Source organism: Epinephelus moara, chromosome 22, assembly GCF_006386435.1.
Source record: "Epinephelus moara isolate mb chromosome 22, YSFRI_EMoa_1.0, whole genome shotgun sequence".
NCBI classification, from domain to species: domain Eukaryota; kingdom Metazoa; phylum Chordata; class Actinopteri; order Perciformes; family Serranidae; genus Epinephelus; species Epinephelus moara.
In genome coordinates, this window is record NC_065527.1 from 26,728,683 (window position 1) to 26,748,751 (window position 20,069).

A 20,069-nucleotide genomic window follows, 5' to 3' on the forward strand; every position below is an offset into this window, starting at 1 on the left:
GTCCTTATTGTTTACGGTTTGTTTTGGGGTTGTTGTTTTTTTTAACACTGGTAACCTGCCATTTAACATCAAAACACTATGAATTGTGGGTTATTCCCACATATTTGACCTTTATAATGAAGATAACACAGCCTATATAGTAGTCTAAATTAGCTTATCAATATTACTCATACTTATTTATATGTTTTTGGCTCCTCTGCAGTGTGCTGTTTATGATTATTTGGTACTTTAACTTTGCAGCGATGGTAGTGAAAGCAAATGAATCAGTACACATGCTGTAACATTTCTATTCAGTGTATAGGCTACACATTTTTACCACTGGAGAATGGGATCATTTCTTTAGGCCTACAACAATGATAAATGACAATTTTTTTTTTAAAAAAAAGACTGTTATTCATTTCCATGTAATTTTTTGTCAAAGCCCCATGAAGCCACTGGAGAGGGGGTAAAGAGCCGCACCTCTGGCTCCAGATGTGCAGGTTGCCCACCCTGACGCTAACCTGTCTGACTTAACAGGAGTCAAGGGTCAATACCTCAAATAGTGACAGGTAATTCAATGAAATCCTGTTAGCCTCTTCACCATTAAGTACAATGGGACATGCAGTAACCTGTATTTTATGTACACATGATGCTTCACCATAACAACACGTACAGAAGTAACAACCAAGCATCATTTTTCTCAGAAGCATCACAGCTATCGACGGGTTTACTGATTACAAGATACACCAATCAGTGTGTGTGCAAGCCTCACTTACATAGAAATGCTGTAAGCAGTAATTCTGTGAAGAAATGTAACTTCATGCATGGAGACCCCAGATAAGACAAATCCATTATGAGGTTAAAAAAAAAGAGAGAGAGAGAGATGGGAGATAATGTGTTTCAATTATGAGGATGTTCTTTTTGCTTGTTGACTCACTCTGCTCTGATCATTTCAAAGAAAACAACAATGAAAATAATAACTAGATAAATCTCCTCTCTGTCTGGTGGGAAGTTTTTTTTGTTTTGTTTTGTTTTAAACATGACACAAAGGGACCGGGGGAAAACAAAATGGAAATTTTTAATATCAATGTTTCATCAATGCCGACTTTAGCCGGATGCGTTGAAAGAATCTATAATAAATTAAATGTGTTTTAGATCCCAGCCTCTTTGGATGCAACAGACAAAAGCAGAGCTGTGAAGATAAAAGAGACAGACAATGCAAAGATACATTTTCTGATTATTCTTTATTTCCTCCCTGATATCTTTGATGCTGATGGCATCTCAGAGAATTATGACTATTGGTTTTAATTCTGTACAACCTCGCAAAACCAACAAAGTGTTTCTGCATTTCAATGTGATAATTAAAGTGAAGGCAGTGTGTGTGGAGAAAAAAAAAAAGAGTCCCGTGAACTCCTGCTTCAGAGCTCAGAGAGAAACTGACTGATGAAAACAAAATCCCTTTGATTAACTCCATTTCTGAACTCATCACTTTGAGTGCTTTCACCTTAGAGTCTTGTGTTTAGGGATTTTAACAGTAAACAGAATAATTAACACAGTGTAAAAATGGTACCACTCGAGCGTTCTGTACGACAAGCAGATGGCACAAACAAAATACTGAAACAATGAGGCGACCACAACAGTGTAATGATCAAAAGTATTCACCACAAACTTGATTTAATCTGTCAAAGCCTTGAAAGACGTTACAAGGAAGCTGTTTGTCTTTGAGGCAATGCAAATGGAAACTATTACAGATCTGCAAAGAGCTGTTTGTGATGTGGTTACCAATATGCAAGGCTAATTTATAAAATGTCAGATAATGGCCACTTATGTGTTCGATTTAGCAACAGTCTCTTAAAGGTCAGTTTGGAAAAATTACCATTACAATTATCCACAGCCAGAGGTGCCGTCTTCAAATCGCCTGTTTGTCCAACATGCAGCCCAGAACCCAACGATATGAAGCTTATGTTGATATAAAAAAGAGAAAAGCAGCACATTTGCTGCATGTTTACTTAATAAATGATTAATCACTTATCAAAATAGTTTCCAATTATTCTCCTGCAGATTGGTTCATCTATTATTTGACTAATGGTTGCAGCTGCCCTGTCAACTTCATGTTGGTCTCAAGGGAAAACTGTGCATCTGTCCATCAGGGTCCAGTGGTGGACAGGCCACACCTCATTGTAAACCAGAATTAATCTAGGGTTGGCCTGACTTTCACTTTCACTGGCAAGCTTGTTAACAGATGGTAATTGACAATCCTGCACAGTATACCTTTGACCAATTGCTCTGTGGCTGTGCAGTGTATGGCTGTATTATAAGAACAGTGCTGTTGTGGCTCGTTAATGTTTGCTGCCCCACCTTACTCTGCCTCTGATTGGCTTCCCCCTGACATTCTTACCTTTACACTCCTCTTTACTAAACCTAATCAATGCAACCAACAAAGGCAACAAGTACTAGCCAATCAGAGGGAGAGTAGGGCCGGTCACGTGTTAGATAATGTTGGTTGAAATGGTAGCAGAGATGGGGTATGTTAACCTGAAGTTCACAGTGGCTAGCTAACGTTAGCTGAGATGCTAGCTAGGATAAGCTGGGGGAGGGCTATGAGTTGTGGCGGGGTCGCCACCAGATATGCTTGGAAAACGTTGACAGGATCAGAACTTTAAGGTAGAAACAGCTGTGAGAAACGCTGAATAAGTTTACACTTCTTTGTATGCCACTTTGTCTCCATTTTAACTATCACGCAGGTTTTATGCTCCTTTTTCACGGCCGATTCTTCCCCTTCGCCAATTAAAGAGTGTCTCTCCCTCTTAGCGGCTGCACATTTCAGCACATCTGTAACTGCAGTCTGGTAAAGAGGATCTTTACAACTGTTTGGCACGCCACATGAAAGCAAAAAACAGGTGCGCAATGAGGAGTGCTCACACAGCAACACGACACTGAACGACGACGAGTGATGTGGTGAAGATGGCACATTTCTTTGAAGCTTGGAAGACATAAACAGGCATTTAAATATCTTTAGAGCTCAAAATCTAAGGAGACAAACAGGTATAGGCAACACTTACATCTTCACTGGCAGATGAAACATAAAAACAGAATACAACTGACTGCAGATCAACAGAGAAAACTGAAAACCCAACTTTTTTTTTTTTACAACTGCTCAACAGGACCAAACAGGTCCTTCAGGTCTGTATTATAGCATTAAGCTAGTATGTTAAGTCCTATATAACTGATTTTGTGTAACTGCTCTGAGGTGCTCACATTCTCAAAAAGTGGGGGTTATTTGTCAAAACCTTAAACTGTCAATAAAGTTATCTTAAGTTGAACTGTAGCCTTTTGACAAGTAACACATTTATTAAGACTATTAAACACAAATTTATGCATCTCACAGAATACTTTTTTTTTTTAATTTTGGGATTTTAAAATGAATCCACTGAATTGAAAACCAGATATAAGATGTTTTCTTCTTAACCTTCTGCTTGTTTTGTGACATAATCTTGACAACCAGGGACTGAGAAAATCTGATCCAGCTGTGCTGTGAGTTAAAGTTAAAATATACATCTTTTTTAAACTTTTTTTCTTATTTTATTGCTTAGGAATCAAGTTCTATACATTTTCTCTCTCTTTCCCCTCAACTCAAAAGACTGCAGGTCTGTCATAGTGGTATGATCAAAGTAAAAATGGGGAGACGCCTTTTTAAACACCAACCCAGAAAAACTATACTTTTGACACTACCATTATCTGAATAGCTTCAAGTCAGAAGTATTATAGAGGTTATAAAAGTGGTGCAGAAGCTCAACTGCTCATAAATGCTGTTTTAAAGACACTGTTTCTGTCCGGGTGAGCCAACCGAAGAAAGAATTTTGAATTAAATAATAGAAAAGGTGCTTTAGAGGAGAATTTGGAGACCTATACTTGGATTTTATTCCAACTCAAACAGCACCTGAGCAATGATATGTGTATATTACTGTTCAGCAGTGGAGAACAGTTTGGTCAGGACAAAAGTGTCCACTTTGGCCCAAAAGTTCAGTAGTGTGAAGAGACTGCTGAAGATGAAGATTGATCCGTAGAGAAAACCTTAAAATCATCTGCGACATCAAGTCTTATCCCAACAGTCAGAGACGAAGATTTTCTGAATCTGTTTATCCCGTTACATCAGCGGATGATATTTTATGACATTTCACTGGTAATGAGCCCTCCTAAAGCAGCAACGGCCGCACTGTCAGCCTGCACTCAGACGTCTTATAATAACAGTCCCACTGCACACATTCCCCCAAAAAAATCCAGCAGCTGCTACTGCTGAAGTGCCTTGAAATATTTGATTATCCTCCCTCAAGCACCTCTCATCAACAGCTACAATGGAAGTCTGCTGACACATTTGCAGGCATTTAATTGTCTTGAAACATCACACGCCCACTCCCAGACAGCTGCTGCCACCCAGGAAAGCTGCACTGAGATATTTCATCGAGTTTTATTATCACACAGGTGGGAAACACCAGCCCGGCCCGGTTTTCTTTTGGGAGGAAGGGTGGTGAAGCTCCTTGGCCATGCAGACCACATAATGTCCACTGAAGGTCCTATTCTGTCCTGGCCAAGTTGCTGAAATAGTGAAGGTGACTGCAGCGAGACATCTAAGAGTGTTTAATCGCCCTGTATAGACTCTTGCTGTGGCAGCCTGATCTAAAACATTTCATTAATCTTCCTGAATGCTGCCTGCCCCCTGGTCAGCGACAGCCACAGTGGGAGTGTACTCAGCAACATTTCATCATGTTTTCCCGCCCTGACCGCACCTCTCCAGGCAGTCAAAGTCATAATGAAATCCAACCTGAGACATTTCATTACAATTTTGCCTCCTTCTCCGAAACCTGAGTGCTGAAACTGAGCAGGAAAGGGGGTTTATGAAGCAGCTGTGTGACTTTTGGGTCACAAATCTTTAAACTTGAGCAGATCAGGATGTAAATATCAAAGGAAGCTCTTGTCCTGCCCTCGTCAGTTGCTTTTGAGGTGAGAAAAAAAAGCACTGCATGCTTGAGTGGAGCTACTCAGTGGCCATTACAAGAGAAGTAGCATCTTCAATGAAAAGTCTGTTGATTCCCACAAGTGTGCCTAAGGGAAATAAACATTTAAGGGGAAAATGTGGCAACTTGAAAGTCTAAACTGGAGCATTTCACTTCATCTCAACAAGCTTGGTTTCTCTCATATCAGCGACATCCGCAGTGAAAGTCTGCGTTGGGGTCCTTCAGGAGCTTTTTGCGGTCAACGTGCAGACAGTCTATGTGGTACCAGGCGTCGCACACATCGCACTGGATCCACTGCACCGTGTCCTGTTGGGGCAGTCGGCAACGTGGCGCTGCGCATGGCTCCACCGCCCCGCCGGTCGCCTCCTCTTCCTCCTCCTCTTCGTCATCGTCTTCATCCTCAGAGGAGGAAGAGGAGGAGCCAGAAGAAGAAGAGGCAGAGGAGGTGGAAGAGGAAGATGAGGAGGATGGAGAAGGCAGAGAGGGCCGGGGAGGAAGGGGGTGTTTTCTGGGGCGGCCTCGTCGCTTACTGCGAGGAGAGGAAGAGGAGAGAAGGATGAAGCAGTGAGATCAGGGAGAAAAACTTTAGGACAAGCTATTGCTTTAAGGGATAATTTGCTGATTTCCTACAAGCTTTGTAAAATAATAATGTGGGTAGTATGTGTAAATGAACTGTGGTAACCTTCATCTTGCCAGCGCTGAGAACTCCCTGCTCATTTACCAGCAAAAATGTGGTGGATGACACAAAATGGATTTTCATTGGCTCTCGGGCTCTTGCTCACACTACAGATTATACTTCATTTTTTATGCCTACCGCCACGGACACAAAGACTGTAGAAGCAGGTTGCAAGAGAGGGCCACCCCTCTCTCTCAGATCTAACTGTAAAACTTGGCTTTGCTGATCAAACATAAACCCAGATTTAGTTACTGCTTTGCCTATTTCTTTCCTAAAATGTCTTCAAAAAAATATTTTAGTGCACTGTTTGGCTGTAATACGAGAGTTTGTGAACAGGAAGTGGTCGCCACACTGTTATGTGTATTGTTGTAAATGGAGGCTGAAAAACAATTAGATCAAATGACAGAACTGAGCAGTGCTGATCAAATATTGCCAAGATTCTGCGACTGCCTTTTGTTATTTCTCTTTCTTTTTCTCATTCATTTCAATTCTACAGATAAACAGAGGGGTTGGTCAGTTGCATGGAGACAAACTCCTTCCCTAAACTTCTTACCTTGCTGGATGGTGAAATCTGTTGAACTGCATCCTGCCTCTCTCCTCTGTTCGAATCCTCACTGATGGCGAGGCCAGGCTGTAGTTCTCCCCTCCCACCACCAGAGGGGAGAAGACCGGGGAGCTGTTAGCCCTCCGCCTGCCTCTTTGCGCTATCGGAGAACTGTGGGACGGTTTCTGTTGGCGGAAACCTGCGAAGTTGCTGTGCATCACCGTCTGGACCCGGTGCATCGTCTGCATTTCCTGTTTATGAACGGCAGGGTTGGTGAATTGTGCCTGGATGAGATGGTGGTTGAGTCTGCTGTTTGTCATGGCACCGTGGAAACTGCCGATGGTCCTGATGCCGACGGGAAAGGGCTTGGCCTCCAGTGGCCGCCGGACGTCGTCGTGGCTCTTGGGCTGCAGCGGCAGAGGAGGAGGAGAGCTGAAACTCTCAGACTCAGACTTGTAGAGCCGCCGCCGCTTCTTCCCCCTCGATCTCTGTCCGTCCTCCACAACTCCTGCTGGAGCTAAACCACACAAAATGAGAATATTTCAATAGAAGCAGTAATCAAAGCTATCCATCTCCATTTTCCTCTTCTACATACGCCTTCTTTAACTGACCTGGCTTCAGTAATAAAAATATGTTTAAAAGCTGCCAAAAAACACATATTCTTATAAAAAACTGCAGCCTCCAATATCTGCAGAAAGGTCAGTACGTCCACAGCGGTTTTTATTTGAGCATTATGTTAAGCCTCACCTCCTCGACTTCTGGGCTCGTCTGAGCTGTCGTCCTCAAGGAGGACTGTGTGAGCAGACTTCCTCCTGCTCCTTGAGGTTGGCTGGAGGGACTTTGCAGAAGGCACTGAAGCTGCAGAGGAGAATGACGGAGGCGTGGAGGGCGGGAGCAGAGAGGATAAACCCACAGCCAGAGGAGGCGAGGAGGAGGAGCCGGGGTCCGAGGCAGTTCCCTCATGGCTGTGGCTCCTCTTAAAGGTCCAGGCGCTGCCCTTCATCTTGCTCAGACTGCCTATGGAGTTGAGGATGACAGTGGCCCGGTTGATGGACAGCTTGGACAGGTCCAGGTTGGCGGCCACCTTGCGGTCGAGGTTAGTTCTGATCCGATTCTGTATGTCGGAGGAGAAGGTGCCCGCCTGGGAGACAAGATATATAAATTAGAAAATTATCTAGAAAAGGTCGAATGTAAATATCCATCAGGTGCTTGCGTGGCTTGGCAGATTTACTTTTCAAAGACAGATGGCGAAATTTAAAATAAAAACATTTGCGTCACTAATATATTTTTGGCCATTTCTGTTTACTTTCTACACTTCATGAATGTGCAAGTTTCTAATTAAAGTAAAAATCAGAGAGCCCCTGATTCTATCTTAAAAATGGCACAGAAAGAATTATGTCCATGACATTTTAAATGTTCACATGCTGCCTGGTGGACACCTTAACCAAAGTGCCTCATAGTCACACTGCCTACACACTATGGTGACACATGAGTGGGAGGGAATCTAAAAGACAAGGATGGTATCATTCTACATTATTCTCTTCATCACCATTAATTCATTAAAACACCAAAACCAACAATGTGTTGGTGCATTTCTGAATTCTTTACCACTTACGACCCAAGCACATGGCCAGTCCATTGGTTTCTGCAGAAGACCTAGATCTCTAACTCTGTATTTTTTAGGTTACCAACTGATTTACGTCAGGACTACCAAGTACCGATTCATGTTAAATCAAGCGATGCCAAATTGGGTGGCATCTGGGTGCACCATGTTCTGGCTGCGAGGTGGCTACCAGAGGTGCTCTCAGCCACTCCAGGACAGAACAGAACCAGGTCATAGCCAGAATGTGGGGCAGTGGTGCCAGGTGGAAAAACATCCGTGTTTGGACCGTAAGCATAGGCCTCTGAGGGCTTTTCACTTGCAAGTCTCAAGCCATGTTCACACTGGGTGCTGAAACGCCCTGATATGTCAATGGACGCGCAGCCGTCCGTCGACAGTTGCCTGGATGTTTACACCAGAGGCATATTGCTCTGTGCTAGTCAGCAAACTTTCTGCTCCTCTGCTCTTCTCTAATCCCATTTAGAGCTCCATCTCTGTTTGCTCTGTGTGTTTTATCTGTCTGCTTGTCTCTCTGGCTCTCTGTTTCAACAGAAGTGACAAATATGTGCAAGTATGGGGTGCATATTTTATCATTTATCATAATCAAATTACTTAAATCATATCTAATGTATACTTTATATCATTCATAATAGATGATCAGTGTGTTTTCCAGCCAGATTTGCTTGCAGCTCGCACAAAAAAATAGACCACATGCCGAAACTAACGCTGTAGATCACAAGCTGGCTGGGGAGCTCGGGGCCAGAGCGTGTCCTGTATAAACAGCCCAACTGGTTAACATGGGCACCGAATGGCCGTGCGCGGTGCTCCGTGGAAAATCGATGCCCTTCATGGTGCTTCCACCTCCAGTGTGAACCTGGCGTCGTCACGCAACAGATATGCTCTCATTTTTATCGATGCAGCTGTCTGCACCAGCTTTGTGCCAGCTTGCGTCTCAGCTGCATCTCATGGCTTTGAGCGTTTAAGTTTGTTTTATTTTCAACAAAAAGGTGCATATGCATGGTTGATGCCCAATAAAAAAGGCACTAAAATCTACATTATGCAGCCAAGGCAGAGCAGAGTGTGCTGTCCCTGGGCAAAGCCGGAGACCAGCATACTCTGGTCAAGAGATTCTCCGTCACTTCTGCCCAGCAGCCAGAGGTTTGGATTTTATATTAGAGTACCAAAAAAAGTACCAGTGAGTCCTGGTGCAGAATTGCAGGTATCGGTATCATTTTAAATGTCAAATGGCTGTGTTAAAAAAAAAAAAAAAGAATATCACCAGGGTTGTCTTTTTCCCTATGAGATGTGCCATCACTTAAAGAGTTACTAAAGACTGAACAAAACTCAATTGCACATCATCACCTTGCCAAAAATCTAAGTTTGCCTTGAGGGAAAACATGCCTGCTATTTTCAATATGCATCGAAAGTCATTATCCCAGCTCTTCATGCAGCCACTATATTACAATGTATGATCTTAGGCGGACTATGTGACATTGTGGTCATATTGGAAAAACTTACACTGATGAACCCTACTGGCAATAACTTTCAGAAAGCATAGAGAAAAAGCCCAGACTTGTCGTTTAACCTCAAACTTTGTGAGATACTCAGGCCCCCAACAGCTTTGTGGAAAAGTGCAATCTATGACTAAATCTGTGCAGTATATGAAGCATCCTTATAAATCTGTACAGTGCACTGAAGGTGCACAGAATATGGACAACAAAGAGATGAGTATCTCTGCTGAATAGGTGCTTAATAATAAAAACAAAAATTACCTTTGGAATTGTGATGGCATCGAAGTCAAGCGGGCGAACTTTAACCTTCTGGAAGAGGAAATAGAATTCGGGGCTCCCTGGAGCGGACTGGCCACCGAAGGTCAGCGTGTCGCCATCTGAGAGCTCCCACTGGACACCTGGCTGGAGGCGGACCTCATTGACCCAGGTGCCTAGCAACGTGAGAGCAAGAGGAGGTGAGGATTTTATTTTCTAATTGAAAGCTATTGCTGACACTGAATCTCACTCCTTAGAGACTCATCCGGCCACACTGACATAGAAGTGGTGGGACACAAACAAACACAAGCAAGCTACAGTTTTGCAGTTGAGGGCGATGTTACCTGGGGCCAGATCATCACACAACTTTTTTTAATATATGAACGTCTGACAACCGAGAAAGAATAAATCAAGAGCCTCCAAATAAAGTCATTTGTTGACTATCAATGTGTTTACAGCTTCCAGAGTTGAGGGGAAATGTAAAACTGTCTGTGAAATGGACCTAGAATTGAGGAGCTGGAAGGCTACAAGGCAATCAAATGGCCACGACACCACAGCACAAAATGAGAAATGCGCAGTGAATACTAAGATGTAATTTTAATAGCAGAAATGAAAAATGTGTGAAACAGACTGTGAAATTACTTGAAAAATTAGGGAGTAAGAGCGCAGTTTAGATTCGGAGCCTGTCAGACACAGTCCAGTGGCCTTAAGCGAAGACCCAGCCTTCACTCTCAGTCTCCTACTTCCTCACCTTGTACTACTTCCTGTGCTCTTCAGGTTTCACTTAAGACCATAAGCAAACTGAGGTAGAAAGACGCAGCGTCTCTGACGTCCCTGTATATAGGATGAAAGGCTGTTTCCCTCTTGTGTCAGACACCTACATACTGACATCATATCAGCTGTTAGTGCTCCTTGATCTAGAATTGAACAAGTTGCGCCTCATTACTCCCATTGTTCATTTGCTCCTCTTTAATCCCTCTCGGCACTCACTGAGTACAGATCCATTTTATGCTCTCAGTTGTCAACGACCACTTTAGACTGAATGAACAAGACTTGGCTGATTTTCTTAATACCTACACATTTCAAAGTTGTCACATGTGTAATTATGTCTTCATCCATAGCTAAATAAAAACTGTCTTAACTCATGTATCTGCACCATCTGTCTTTTTGTAGATTTTATGGTTCATCGTGTCATCTTTATTCATTTCAAGTGAGGCTGCAATGAACAGTTTTTCTCATTATTAAATAATCTGCGATTATTTTCTGAATAAATCAATCAAGTTGTTTGTTTTGTGTGACCAACAGTCCAAAATTCAAAGAGATTTAAAGGATAACTTTGGTTTTTTTCAACCTGGCCCCTGTTTTCCAGTGTTTTTGTGTCTAAGTGATTAATGGGAACAACAGTTCTTTGAGCACTGAAGCCACTTAACAGGGTGCAATGTAACCACTCAGGGCATTTGTGCACCGCCAATGTACTAAAAGTGCTTGATTTTGGCACTGACAGGCTCAGATTATTATTCTAAGTGTCTGACAACATTATTGAAAGGATTCCTACAAAGATGGACCTTTTTGGTAAAGAGTAAAATCCCTTTTGTTTAACCAGAAACAGCCCAAAACTCGCTATTAGCAAACCCACCAGACTATTTAAATAAACAGTAATTTTAGCGTGTATATAGCCAGCATATTTTCACTTCTAACTGGGTGAATTAAAGGATGGAAAGGGTGGATTTAGGGGGATATGCTGGCAGAAATGTAATGTAATATAATATGTACGTGTTCCCTCGTGTATAATCACCAGAAAATAAGACCCATCGTGTTTTACGTTACCTTTAAATGAGCTTTTTATTTCTACATAAGGTGCGGGTCCTCATCTGCAGAGATCGCCATGTTGCCCCGCCATGTTTCTACAGCAGCCCAGGACTGACAAACCAAACTCTGGCTCTAGATGGGGCCATTTGCGTTTTTTTTATTTTGTTTTGTTTATATTTGTCATAGTTAGCATCTCATTAAGTACTGGACCAATTTCAAAAAATTTTCATCCCATTCGTCACTTAGACACAAAAAAAGGGTTAAAAATGCAGTTACATTTTAATGTACAACTACACCACTGACACCACTGAACAAAGAAAAGCAGTAAATCTCTGTTGATAAGGCCGTTGAACTAGAAAGTATTTGACTGACAAAAATGACTGAAACTTTTTTTTTCTAAACAGCTGTAAATTCATTTTCTGTAAATCAACGAGGGAATTTATCAATTAATTGTTTCAGCTCTACTTTTAGGCATCAAGTTTCTTTGATATAGCTGCTGTCCAATTGGTTTTTGAACAATTTAGCCTACTACTCAGTCTCTCACTCTTATGGTTAGGACACTATTTTAATATTAATATTCTATTTATTTTTTCAACATGTTAATAACAAATATAATCATTTTGATCACAGGCATCCTGGCAATAAAGTAAAGGAAAAGGCTAAATGAATGGACCAATGCAGATGCATCAAACAGGACACAAGACTTCACCAAACAGTTAGACAAATATGAAAATGGTGTGAATCATATGCTACAGCCTTCACAGTCACCTGACCTGAAGCTAACTGAATACCAGTGGGAGATTTTGGACAGATGTATGCTCTCAAAAACCATAATCAAAACACCAAATGAGGGAATATGTTTTGGCAGAATGCCGTCTCTATGCCATGGAGCATTGAACCAGCTCTAGAAGCTGGCTGTGGTCCAAAACCTCTCTAATACACTCTATGTTGGTTTTTTCAGTTCAGAAAAGACATAAATCAGAGTCAAAGATCAGGAAAAGTTGAGGCTCTTGAGGGTTCAACGCTAATGTCTTTTTTACATGTACCCAATTTTTACTTGCAATGATACAAATTGTTTTATTTATTAGCAGTTATAAATAACAACAAATCTAAAGTTAATTTTCGTGTTTACTCTTAACTAAAGTAAAAACTTAAGTTCCAACTGAACTCCTGGTCGCTTGCTCTTCAGCTCATAAACTCAGCTTCAGCTCATAAACTCAGCTCATAAACTCTCCATCTTTCTGCAAGCGCCTAATTGGTACTGCGCATGTGCAACTTTCAGCAGAGGTGAAAAGGTAGCAAGATAGCTCAGTTACCTCCATAATCAGCTCCAGAAAAAACAAAACAATGTATTCTAGTCTTTTCATACCACTTTCCCAATTGGGTAAGTGGGTTGCTAGATTTACCAGTCTGACATGGCATATTACTTGCCCCAGGCAGTCAGGTAATCCTCATTGTTGAGCCCTGCTCTTTAATCACTTTATCACGATCAAACTCCAATTTAGGTGATTTTTGTGTAATGAATCAAACTGGGAGGATCAAATGTTTCTCAGTAGGATGCAGCTCTAAACCACTTCGAGAAAATAAAAGTGCTGGCAGGAGAGATAATTGAAAAGTTTTTAAAATTGAGGTTTCTGAGAAGCATTTAGCTCCTAATGTGTTTGTGTGCATCTGAGGCTTCACCTCATGTGTATGTGTTCAGCTGTGTTTGGGCAGTTAATAGCTGTGTATGTGTTGAGGCTCAGCTGCTGTCAGGCTGCAGGTGTTAGTAATTCAGCCGAAAACAGTATGTGTGTGTTTTTAGAGTCTATTATATTTAGTATCTGTATTCCTGTCAATCCAAATGTGTGTGTGGGCCCAGTTTTCTATTAAACCTGCAATTTTATTCCTCTTGCACAAGCAGTGTGTGTGTGTGTGTGTACTCTCCATGAATAAACAATAAAAGGAAGTGTATGGTGTCTGTGAGAGTGTGTTTTCCTGTAGAAGCACTGATACTTCTTGTAAGTGGGTGTGTATCTTCGCCTCTTTCTCTCTTCCACAATGACTGTAGAGTGTGTGAGTGTGAGTGTGTGTGTCTCAATCCTTCTCTCACCATGACTGCTTCTGTCCTTGATGTGGACAATCCAGCCCTCCTCCTGCGGCACTGCGTCACCTTCACCCGCCTCCCTCTCTGCGTGCAGCTCAGCGTGGATTCGTGACACCGACGTCGAGTCCAGCGTGACGTCACACAGCTCTGCTGCCCGCCCCAGTCGGAACACAGAGTGGCTCAGCGCCGGCCTGAATGTGTACAGGTCCCGTGCCGAGTCGCCAGCCGACGAACCGATCCGAAGCAACTGGAAGCATGGCTGCACCCCGGAGAGCATGACTGAAGGGTTTGATTGTCTGCCACCTCTAAGCCCTCACCTGCCCCCACCCAGAGGCCACACCCTATCTGTGACAGGCCCTGAGTTACAGAACGCTGCGATCCATTGTGGGATACAACTCGTCACTAGTGGAAAGAAGTTAAATTGAAGGCATTTGACCAAAGAGTGCTGACTGTAAACATGAAGCTAAACTGCAAGATAAAATATTCTAAACAGAGGCTTGAAAGCACTGAGTGTGAAGGTTACAAGCAGGTGCAGCAACAGGTGTTTGCATTAGTATGGAGAGTTGATGACTTGTTGTGCCCTGCTGTGAATACATGAATAAATAATGAGGATATGGAGCACTGTATAAGCTGTTGAAGGGTGGAAATGAGCCTCTGCACTCTGCTATGAGCTCAAACTCAAACAGACTAAATCCCCCGTGGAGTGGAGGCTATAAGAAGATGGATTTGAGAAGAAAGACTTTCAGTAATGTGGACAGCCTGTGTGTTACTGTGCTGCTAAATCGAAAGGTGCGGTAAACATTAAAACTGTGAAAAGGTAAACCTGCCAAAAAACCTGACAGCCGTGACTTTTAGCTGGAGCTCTGACGTTTAATATTTTCAGGTTTGAACAGCTGTCGCCTGAGCCTGAGTGTGTGTGTGTGTGTGTGTGTGTGTATGTGTGAGAGAGAAAGAGATTAAAATCCAAGGCTCCTGACATCAATTGACATCAGCAGTCTCACAGGTGGGGAGCCTGACAGGGTGTAACGGCTGAGGTCTGTCTGATCTGCAAGAAAACAAAAGAAAAATCTTTGAAATTAAAAAAAAAAAAGCTTAATTGCTGTACTTAGTGTCTGAAAAACAGCTTTATAAATATACTTTATTTGACACTTCAGACAACATGAAGGCACAATGCACGTTTCATCACAAGCTCCCGTTATAAATTAAACTAATGTCACACTGAAGCAGCAACATACAGATGCTACATTTACAACAGAACATTAAAACTGTCATCTTCACTTGATGAGCTTTAGCTAGCTGCAGTGTGCACCGCATGCCGTGCATCAGCTGCACGTAGACAAATCATGGGATCACCACACAAAGCAAGAAACAATAACCAGCAGAAATTAGCGGCTTGTCAGGTCAAACCTCGTTTTAAGAACCAAAACTGCATCTACCCTTGTGTAATATATATATTTACTGAAACATGCGTTGGTTAACGTTAAAATAAGAGCAATAATGCTATACTGCAGTCATGGTGTTAAGCCTATCAGTCAGACAGGATTAAGCTAGCTGACGTTAGTTCCTTGTAGGACAGACTGAAAGTCAAAGCTGCCACTTACAACAATGTCACACCGACTTTATGTGAATATATCCTCAACCCGCCGACGACAGAACGCCGTCGACTGCTCCGCCCGCTTATTAAGCTCCGAAACTTGAAATAATTTGTATTGTTTCTGCAGGGTTTTATCGCCGTATTCGCCAGGGTTCCGTGCGGCTTTTCGTCTTCTTTCCTCCCAGGAGGAAGTCCTTTGAAATTTGGCGCGCCAGTCCCTGGGCTTCCTTGCGCGAGAACTCGCGTCATGTCCTGCTCCGCCCCGATTGGCTGACGGCCAGGGCGCCTTCAGCGGGAGCAGGACGGGCCTCTGTGAGGGAGAAGTGGGACACAAAGGCAAAGGGTGTCACTGGGACTGAATAGTCTAATGCAGGCTAGGAATCATCTTCCTGAATGGAGTTTATGTCGCAGGCTGGTTCACTGAGAGCAGTTCACATTAATAGTTTAAAGTTTAACCTTTTGAAACCTGAGCAAATTGGCTGAATTTACTTTAAAAACATGGGGAGAAAGCAATGAGCAATGAAAGAAGAAATGACCCAAAAGAAATGCAAGAAATTTGTAAAATGAGAAAATTATTGGGGAAAAAGAGAGCTCAAAACAAACAAAGGAACTGAAGTAGTGCTTAAAAAGATATAATTCTGCAACATAAAATTTAAATGTAAAATAATAATGATAGTAATAATAATAAACATATTTTTTCACTAGCTTTCTTTCCCCCTATTTTTTCTAAATATCTTTTTTGCAATTTGTGGAACATTTCCTACCAAGTTGCTTATTGCCTTTTTTCCTGTGTTTCTGAAAGAAATCATACCAATTTGCTCAGGGTTTAAAGGTTTAAAGGAGTTTTAAGACAGATTTATTTACTTATTTATCTATTTGATATGGTTATTTTCTATAGTTATGGTTTAACTGATAGGGACAGGAAATATTTGTAATGTCGGGACTATTGTAACAGCACCACTTTCCCCAAGGAGGGATGATCTATGAGTCATGTAATGCATTCACTGTATGACCCCTTCCTTACTTTATGAAAGTGTTACAACTAACCCCAATGACAACAAAACACATTTTCTCTATGTTGTTCCTTTTCTCAGCATGCCATTAGACTTGGTGAAAAAACCCCATAAACATAGGGGTGTAGTTGAGGCAGGGACCAACAGTAAGGTCGGTCCCCAAAGAATACTCTGTTTGCAATGTGACATTTAGAAGATACTGCAATAAATAAATAAATAAATAAATCCAAATAATCAGACAAAGAGGATCAACACAGCTGCCCTATGTGGGCTATCACAGCAGTCAGAAAGTATTCAGTGCAGAGCAAAAGGATGTCTTGACTGGTTATTTAACTGAGGCAGCAGACTTGTATTTTGGACTCACTCCATGTGAGATACTAAGCATCTGACACATACAGGCTAGCGCGTTAGACCTTATTAGGAATTGGTTACCATTGTATGTATCAGTTTTTCCTATGTGTAATTTTTTGTAATTGCGTTATTTTTCTTTTTTTTTATCCTTATTGTTACAACTCACCTCAGGTTGTGGGGCAGGTTTTAACAGTGGAACTTCTTGCATTTGACATTAAATCATGAATCCTGTGCTATAGTTGGAGAGAATTGCTATTTGTAGTTGAGAAATAAGGGTACTTTGGGCCAAACGTTTGAAAATTCCATCAGTTGTAGGTGCTGAGACAAAAAGTGTTACAATTATTTTCCCCTACAGTAGGGTCAAGTCACACAATATGAGACACCTTTTTTTAGATTAACAGGAAAACCACCTAAGTAATACTTTTAAAATTTGTTATGGGTCTTTGCTTCATTTCTACAAAGAAAATATTTTGTGTGTGCTTGCATGTGTGTAACGATGATGGCTAATTCTGGACTATTGTGGCTGACATGGACTCATTATTTTTTCTTTGCTCTGCCCATCAGTTTTCTCAGACCAGTCAAAATGATTGTTTCATGTATAGTACAGCAGCAACAATGCAATAACATGTTTGGTGGTTGTCTGCCAATATTTTAAGAAGCCCAGATGTAAAACATCATTTGTCTCATTTTACCTGATGTCTCAGTTTCCTCAATTCACCCTATGCATAGACAAACTGAAAACAGCCATCTGAGGTATCACAGCATTTATAGCGAATGCTAATTTGCAGCACCCATCCCTAGAAGGCCTTTTATGAAACTAAGAGATTAGAAAAATGAAGTAAAAAGAAGTTAAACTGATCACAGCATGGTACAATAAAGCATGCATTAAAAATATTACATTCATTTACAAATTAACAAGGATTTAGTAGCTTCCTTAAAAGTGGTAAAGTTTGCAGCATATTTTTGAAGGGATCACATAGTAAGCTCCAGGACTTTGCTCCTTTCACAGACAAAGTTGTCTGAGCAAAAGATGTTTTGCAGAATGGAACCTTGCCAGCTGCTGTGGTTGATCTGCTAAAGCTCTATAATCTCTTGATGTAGGCTATTTGCAGAAATGCTGAGGAGCAAATCCACTTAAATATTTAAACACAAGCTAAACACTATGACAATCAATTAAGTTTGCAAAACCTAAAATCATGCATTTACTTAAAATGTGACAGTATGTACACGTGTGCAGTATATAAAATTACTCTGATTCATAATAATAGTTTGTGTTTTGTGTAGTTTAAAATTTCTTAAAATTGCATCAAGGCCTACTATACAAAAAATCCAGAAACCATGAATATGCAAAAGCTTAACTGCTGGTCACAAGATGTGTCCAGGATTGGTGGTTATATCCTGTTACCCCCTGCCCACATGCCAAGGGCAAGACCCTGACTTTCCCGTTCCTGATGGACAGATGAGCATCTTGCATGGTAGCTCAGTCACCATCAGAATTATATGCATTAGTTTGAAAACAGCCTTCTATGGTCTATAATATTCAGAGTCCTTGAAAAGTATTTTTAAGCATGCAAGTGCATGCCAACCTAAACTAAATTCTCCAAGTCTTTGAATACTATGCATTTTATTTTCTGCTTCACTTTGCTTTTAAAAGTTATTGTATTTTAAATATATCAGACATTGGTTTTCGGACAGTGAATTATGTGCAGAACTAATTACAAAAACAATAATGGTAACTTGGTATTGGTGTATTTGAGAAGAGAGTCAGGGGGGCATTTATTAGGCTATAATTTCATTGTTTATTGTTAGTTTGAGAGGGAAACCATATATTGATGTTTTTCTGAAAATATGCAGTTTAATAATTGCTCCTATTGGTGTCAGTTTGCCTTCTGTTCATCATTAACTTACAGAGGTGCCCCTTTTTGGGCAAAACATTTGAAAACACCCTCTTCACTATGCCACCAACTGTCTTATACACTAAAGTAAAATCACTAAGAAAATGTTATGTAAGTAAGCTGCAGCCCTGTGGCTGCAACGCCCACTCTGCCCACAGGCAGAGGGAGTTTACACTGTACAAATCTATTCTCTACTCATCACATCTTCTACAAGTTACTACCTCTGGCTATATTAAAGTTGAAGAACTGAAATGTGTCTGAAAAATGGTTGAAAACTATTACGATATTCTCTAGACTCCTCATTTAAAGAAGGTTTTCCTGGCACACTTGCTAATCCACTACTGAAATTCAAATGGAAAATACTATGAATGAAATGTAAAGAAAACCAAAAGCAGACACAAAAATTCAATCTCTGTTGAAAATGTATTTAATTGGAATTATTCATTCATTACAGAAAAAAAGAGAAGCTTTATAAAAGGCTGTGCAGGATGCCAAAAGGTCTTTTATAGTACTGATATATAAATAGTCACTGATTTATTCTTCAAGCAAACAAGGGGGCGTGGCCGCTTGTTCATGGCAGTGCAGTGAAGTATCGTTACAGTCAATGATTACCCAGCTTTGGAAAAACACCAAATGAGATCTGAACTCTTAGATATGAATAATTCAAGTGGCTTCTTTCAAAGTGAAAGTGACAACAAGTAACAGCATGCGGACAAACAGGTGAAGAGAATTTCTAGTATCAAAAGCATACAGGTATAACATGACGTAATATCTCCTTGCAACTTGTCTTTGTTTAACAACCCTTAACTTGCACCATATTGAGGAATACACACTTCAATGTTTTCATGTGTAGTGTAATGTAATAAGACACAGAAGACTTGTTAGTTATGTTGGGCTGAAAAATCAAACACAAAAATGACACATGACCAGACAAGCATGGAAACAAACCCAGACAATCCTAGATGAAGTGTTTCTGTGTCAGCGTCATATGTCAGAATGCATTCTACATTTTTTTTAACAAAGACATGAAGAGTTTGCTATAGCATCTCTAAACAATGACCTTAAGATCGAGTGAAAAGGAAACATGATTTTTCTCATTTACACCTTTTTTTTTTTTTTTAAATTTCAGAAGCAACAGCAGTAATATTGACAGTGACAATACTTCTCCTGCCTGAGCTATGGGCTAAAACAACTAATAAGATGTAGTTTAGCCTCAAGAGCCATCCTGACTTTAGTTTCCCAAAACCATTTTACAGCTGTGAGAGCATATGTTCTGTGGAGAGAGATTGTGTGAATTGAAAACTGCAATGCAAACTTTAATGCCCCATAGAATGATGAATTGAAACTTTAAAATAAACGTCAGCTTCAAGGTTAAGAATTGGAATTGAAGCATATAATATCAGACGTGATGTTAAAGGAGAGTACCAGTGTCACTTTTTTAATGCATGCTATTTGATTTGATACAGTAAAGGTTAGTTTGTTCAGGCAAAGATGCCTTTGATTAAAACATGAATGACGCAACCATTATTCCTCCTGAAATTAGTGTGCAACATGAAACAGTCAGCTATCAGAGGTGTCGACTTGAGTCACATGACTTGGACTCTTCAAGATTCAAGTCACAAAATTGATGATTTTGGACTTGACTAGAAAAAGTCAAAAAAGACTTGCAACTCGACTTGGACTTCAACACCAATGACTTGTCTTTTGACTTGAAAATACGTGATACCTTCCACCAAGGCCA

The 20,069-nt window shown here is 40.9% G+C and overlaps 1 protein-coding gene across 1 annotated transcript; it reads right to left on the reverse strand.

The window, feature by feature from the left end:
* Nucleotides 1-1,177: 1,177 nt before the first annotated feature.
* tcf19l (transcription factor 19 (SC1), like) lies at nucleotides 1,178-15,260 on the reverse strand. The gene is made up of 6 exons (XM_050035198.1): nucleotides 15,077-15,260; nucleotides 13,482-14,520; nucleotides 9,587-9,756; nucleotides 6,962-7,355; nucleotides 6,224-6,731; nucleotides 1,178-5,523 (listed from the first exon to the last, which is right to left on the reverse strand). The coding sequence occupies exons 2-6, from the start codon at nucleotides 13,750-13,752 to the stop codon at nucleotides 5,178-5,180; spliced, it is 1,689 nt and encodes a 562-aa protein (XP_049891155.1). The 5' UTR covers nucleotides 13,753-14,520; nucleotides 15,077-15,260; the 3' UTR covers nucleotides 1,178-5,177.
* Nucleotides 15,261-20,069: the final 4,809 nt, after the last annotated feature.

Coding starts and splice junctions, on each gene's coding strand:
- tcf19l (XM_050035198.1), bottom strand. CDS start 13,752: ATGCTCTCCGGGGTGCAGCCATGCTTCCAGTTGCTTCGGATCGGTTCG. Junction 9,757..13,481: donor CAAGGACAGAAGCAGTCATG/GTGAGAGAAGGA, acceptor TCACGTTGCTAG/GCACCTGGGTCAATGAGGTC. Junction 5,524..6,223: donor AGATTTCACCATCCAGCAAG/GTAAGAAGTTTA, acceptor CTCTCCTCGCAG/TAAGCGACGAGGCCGCCCCA.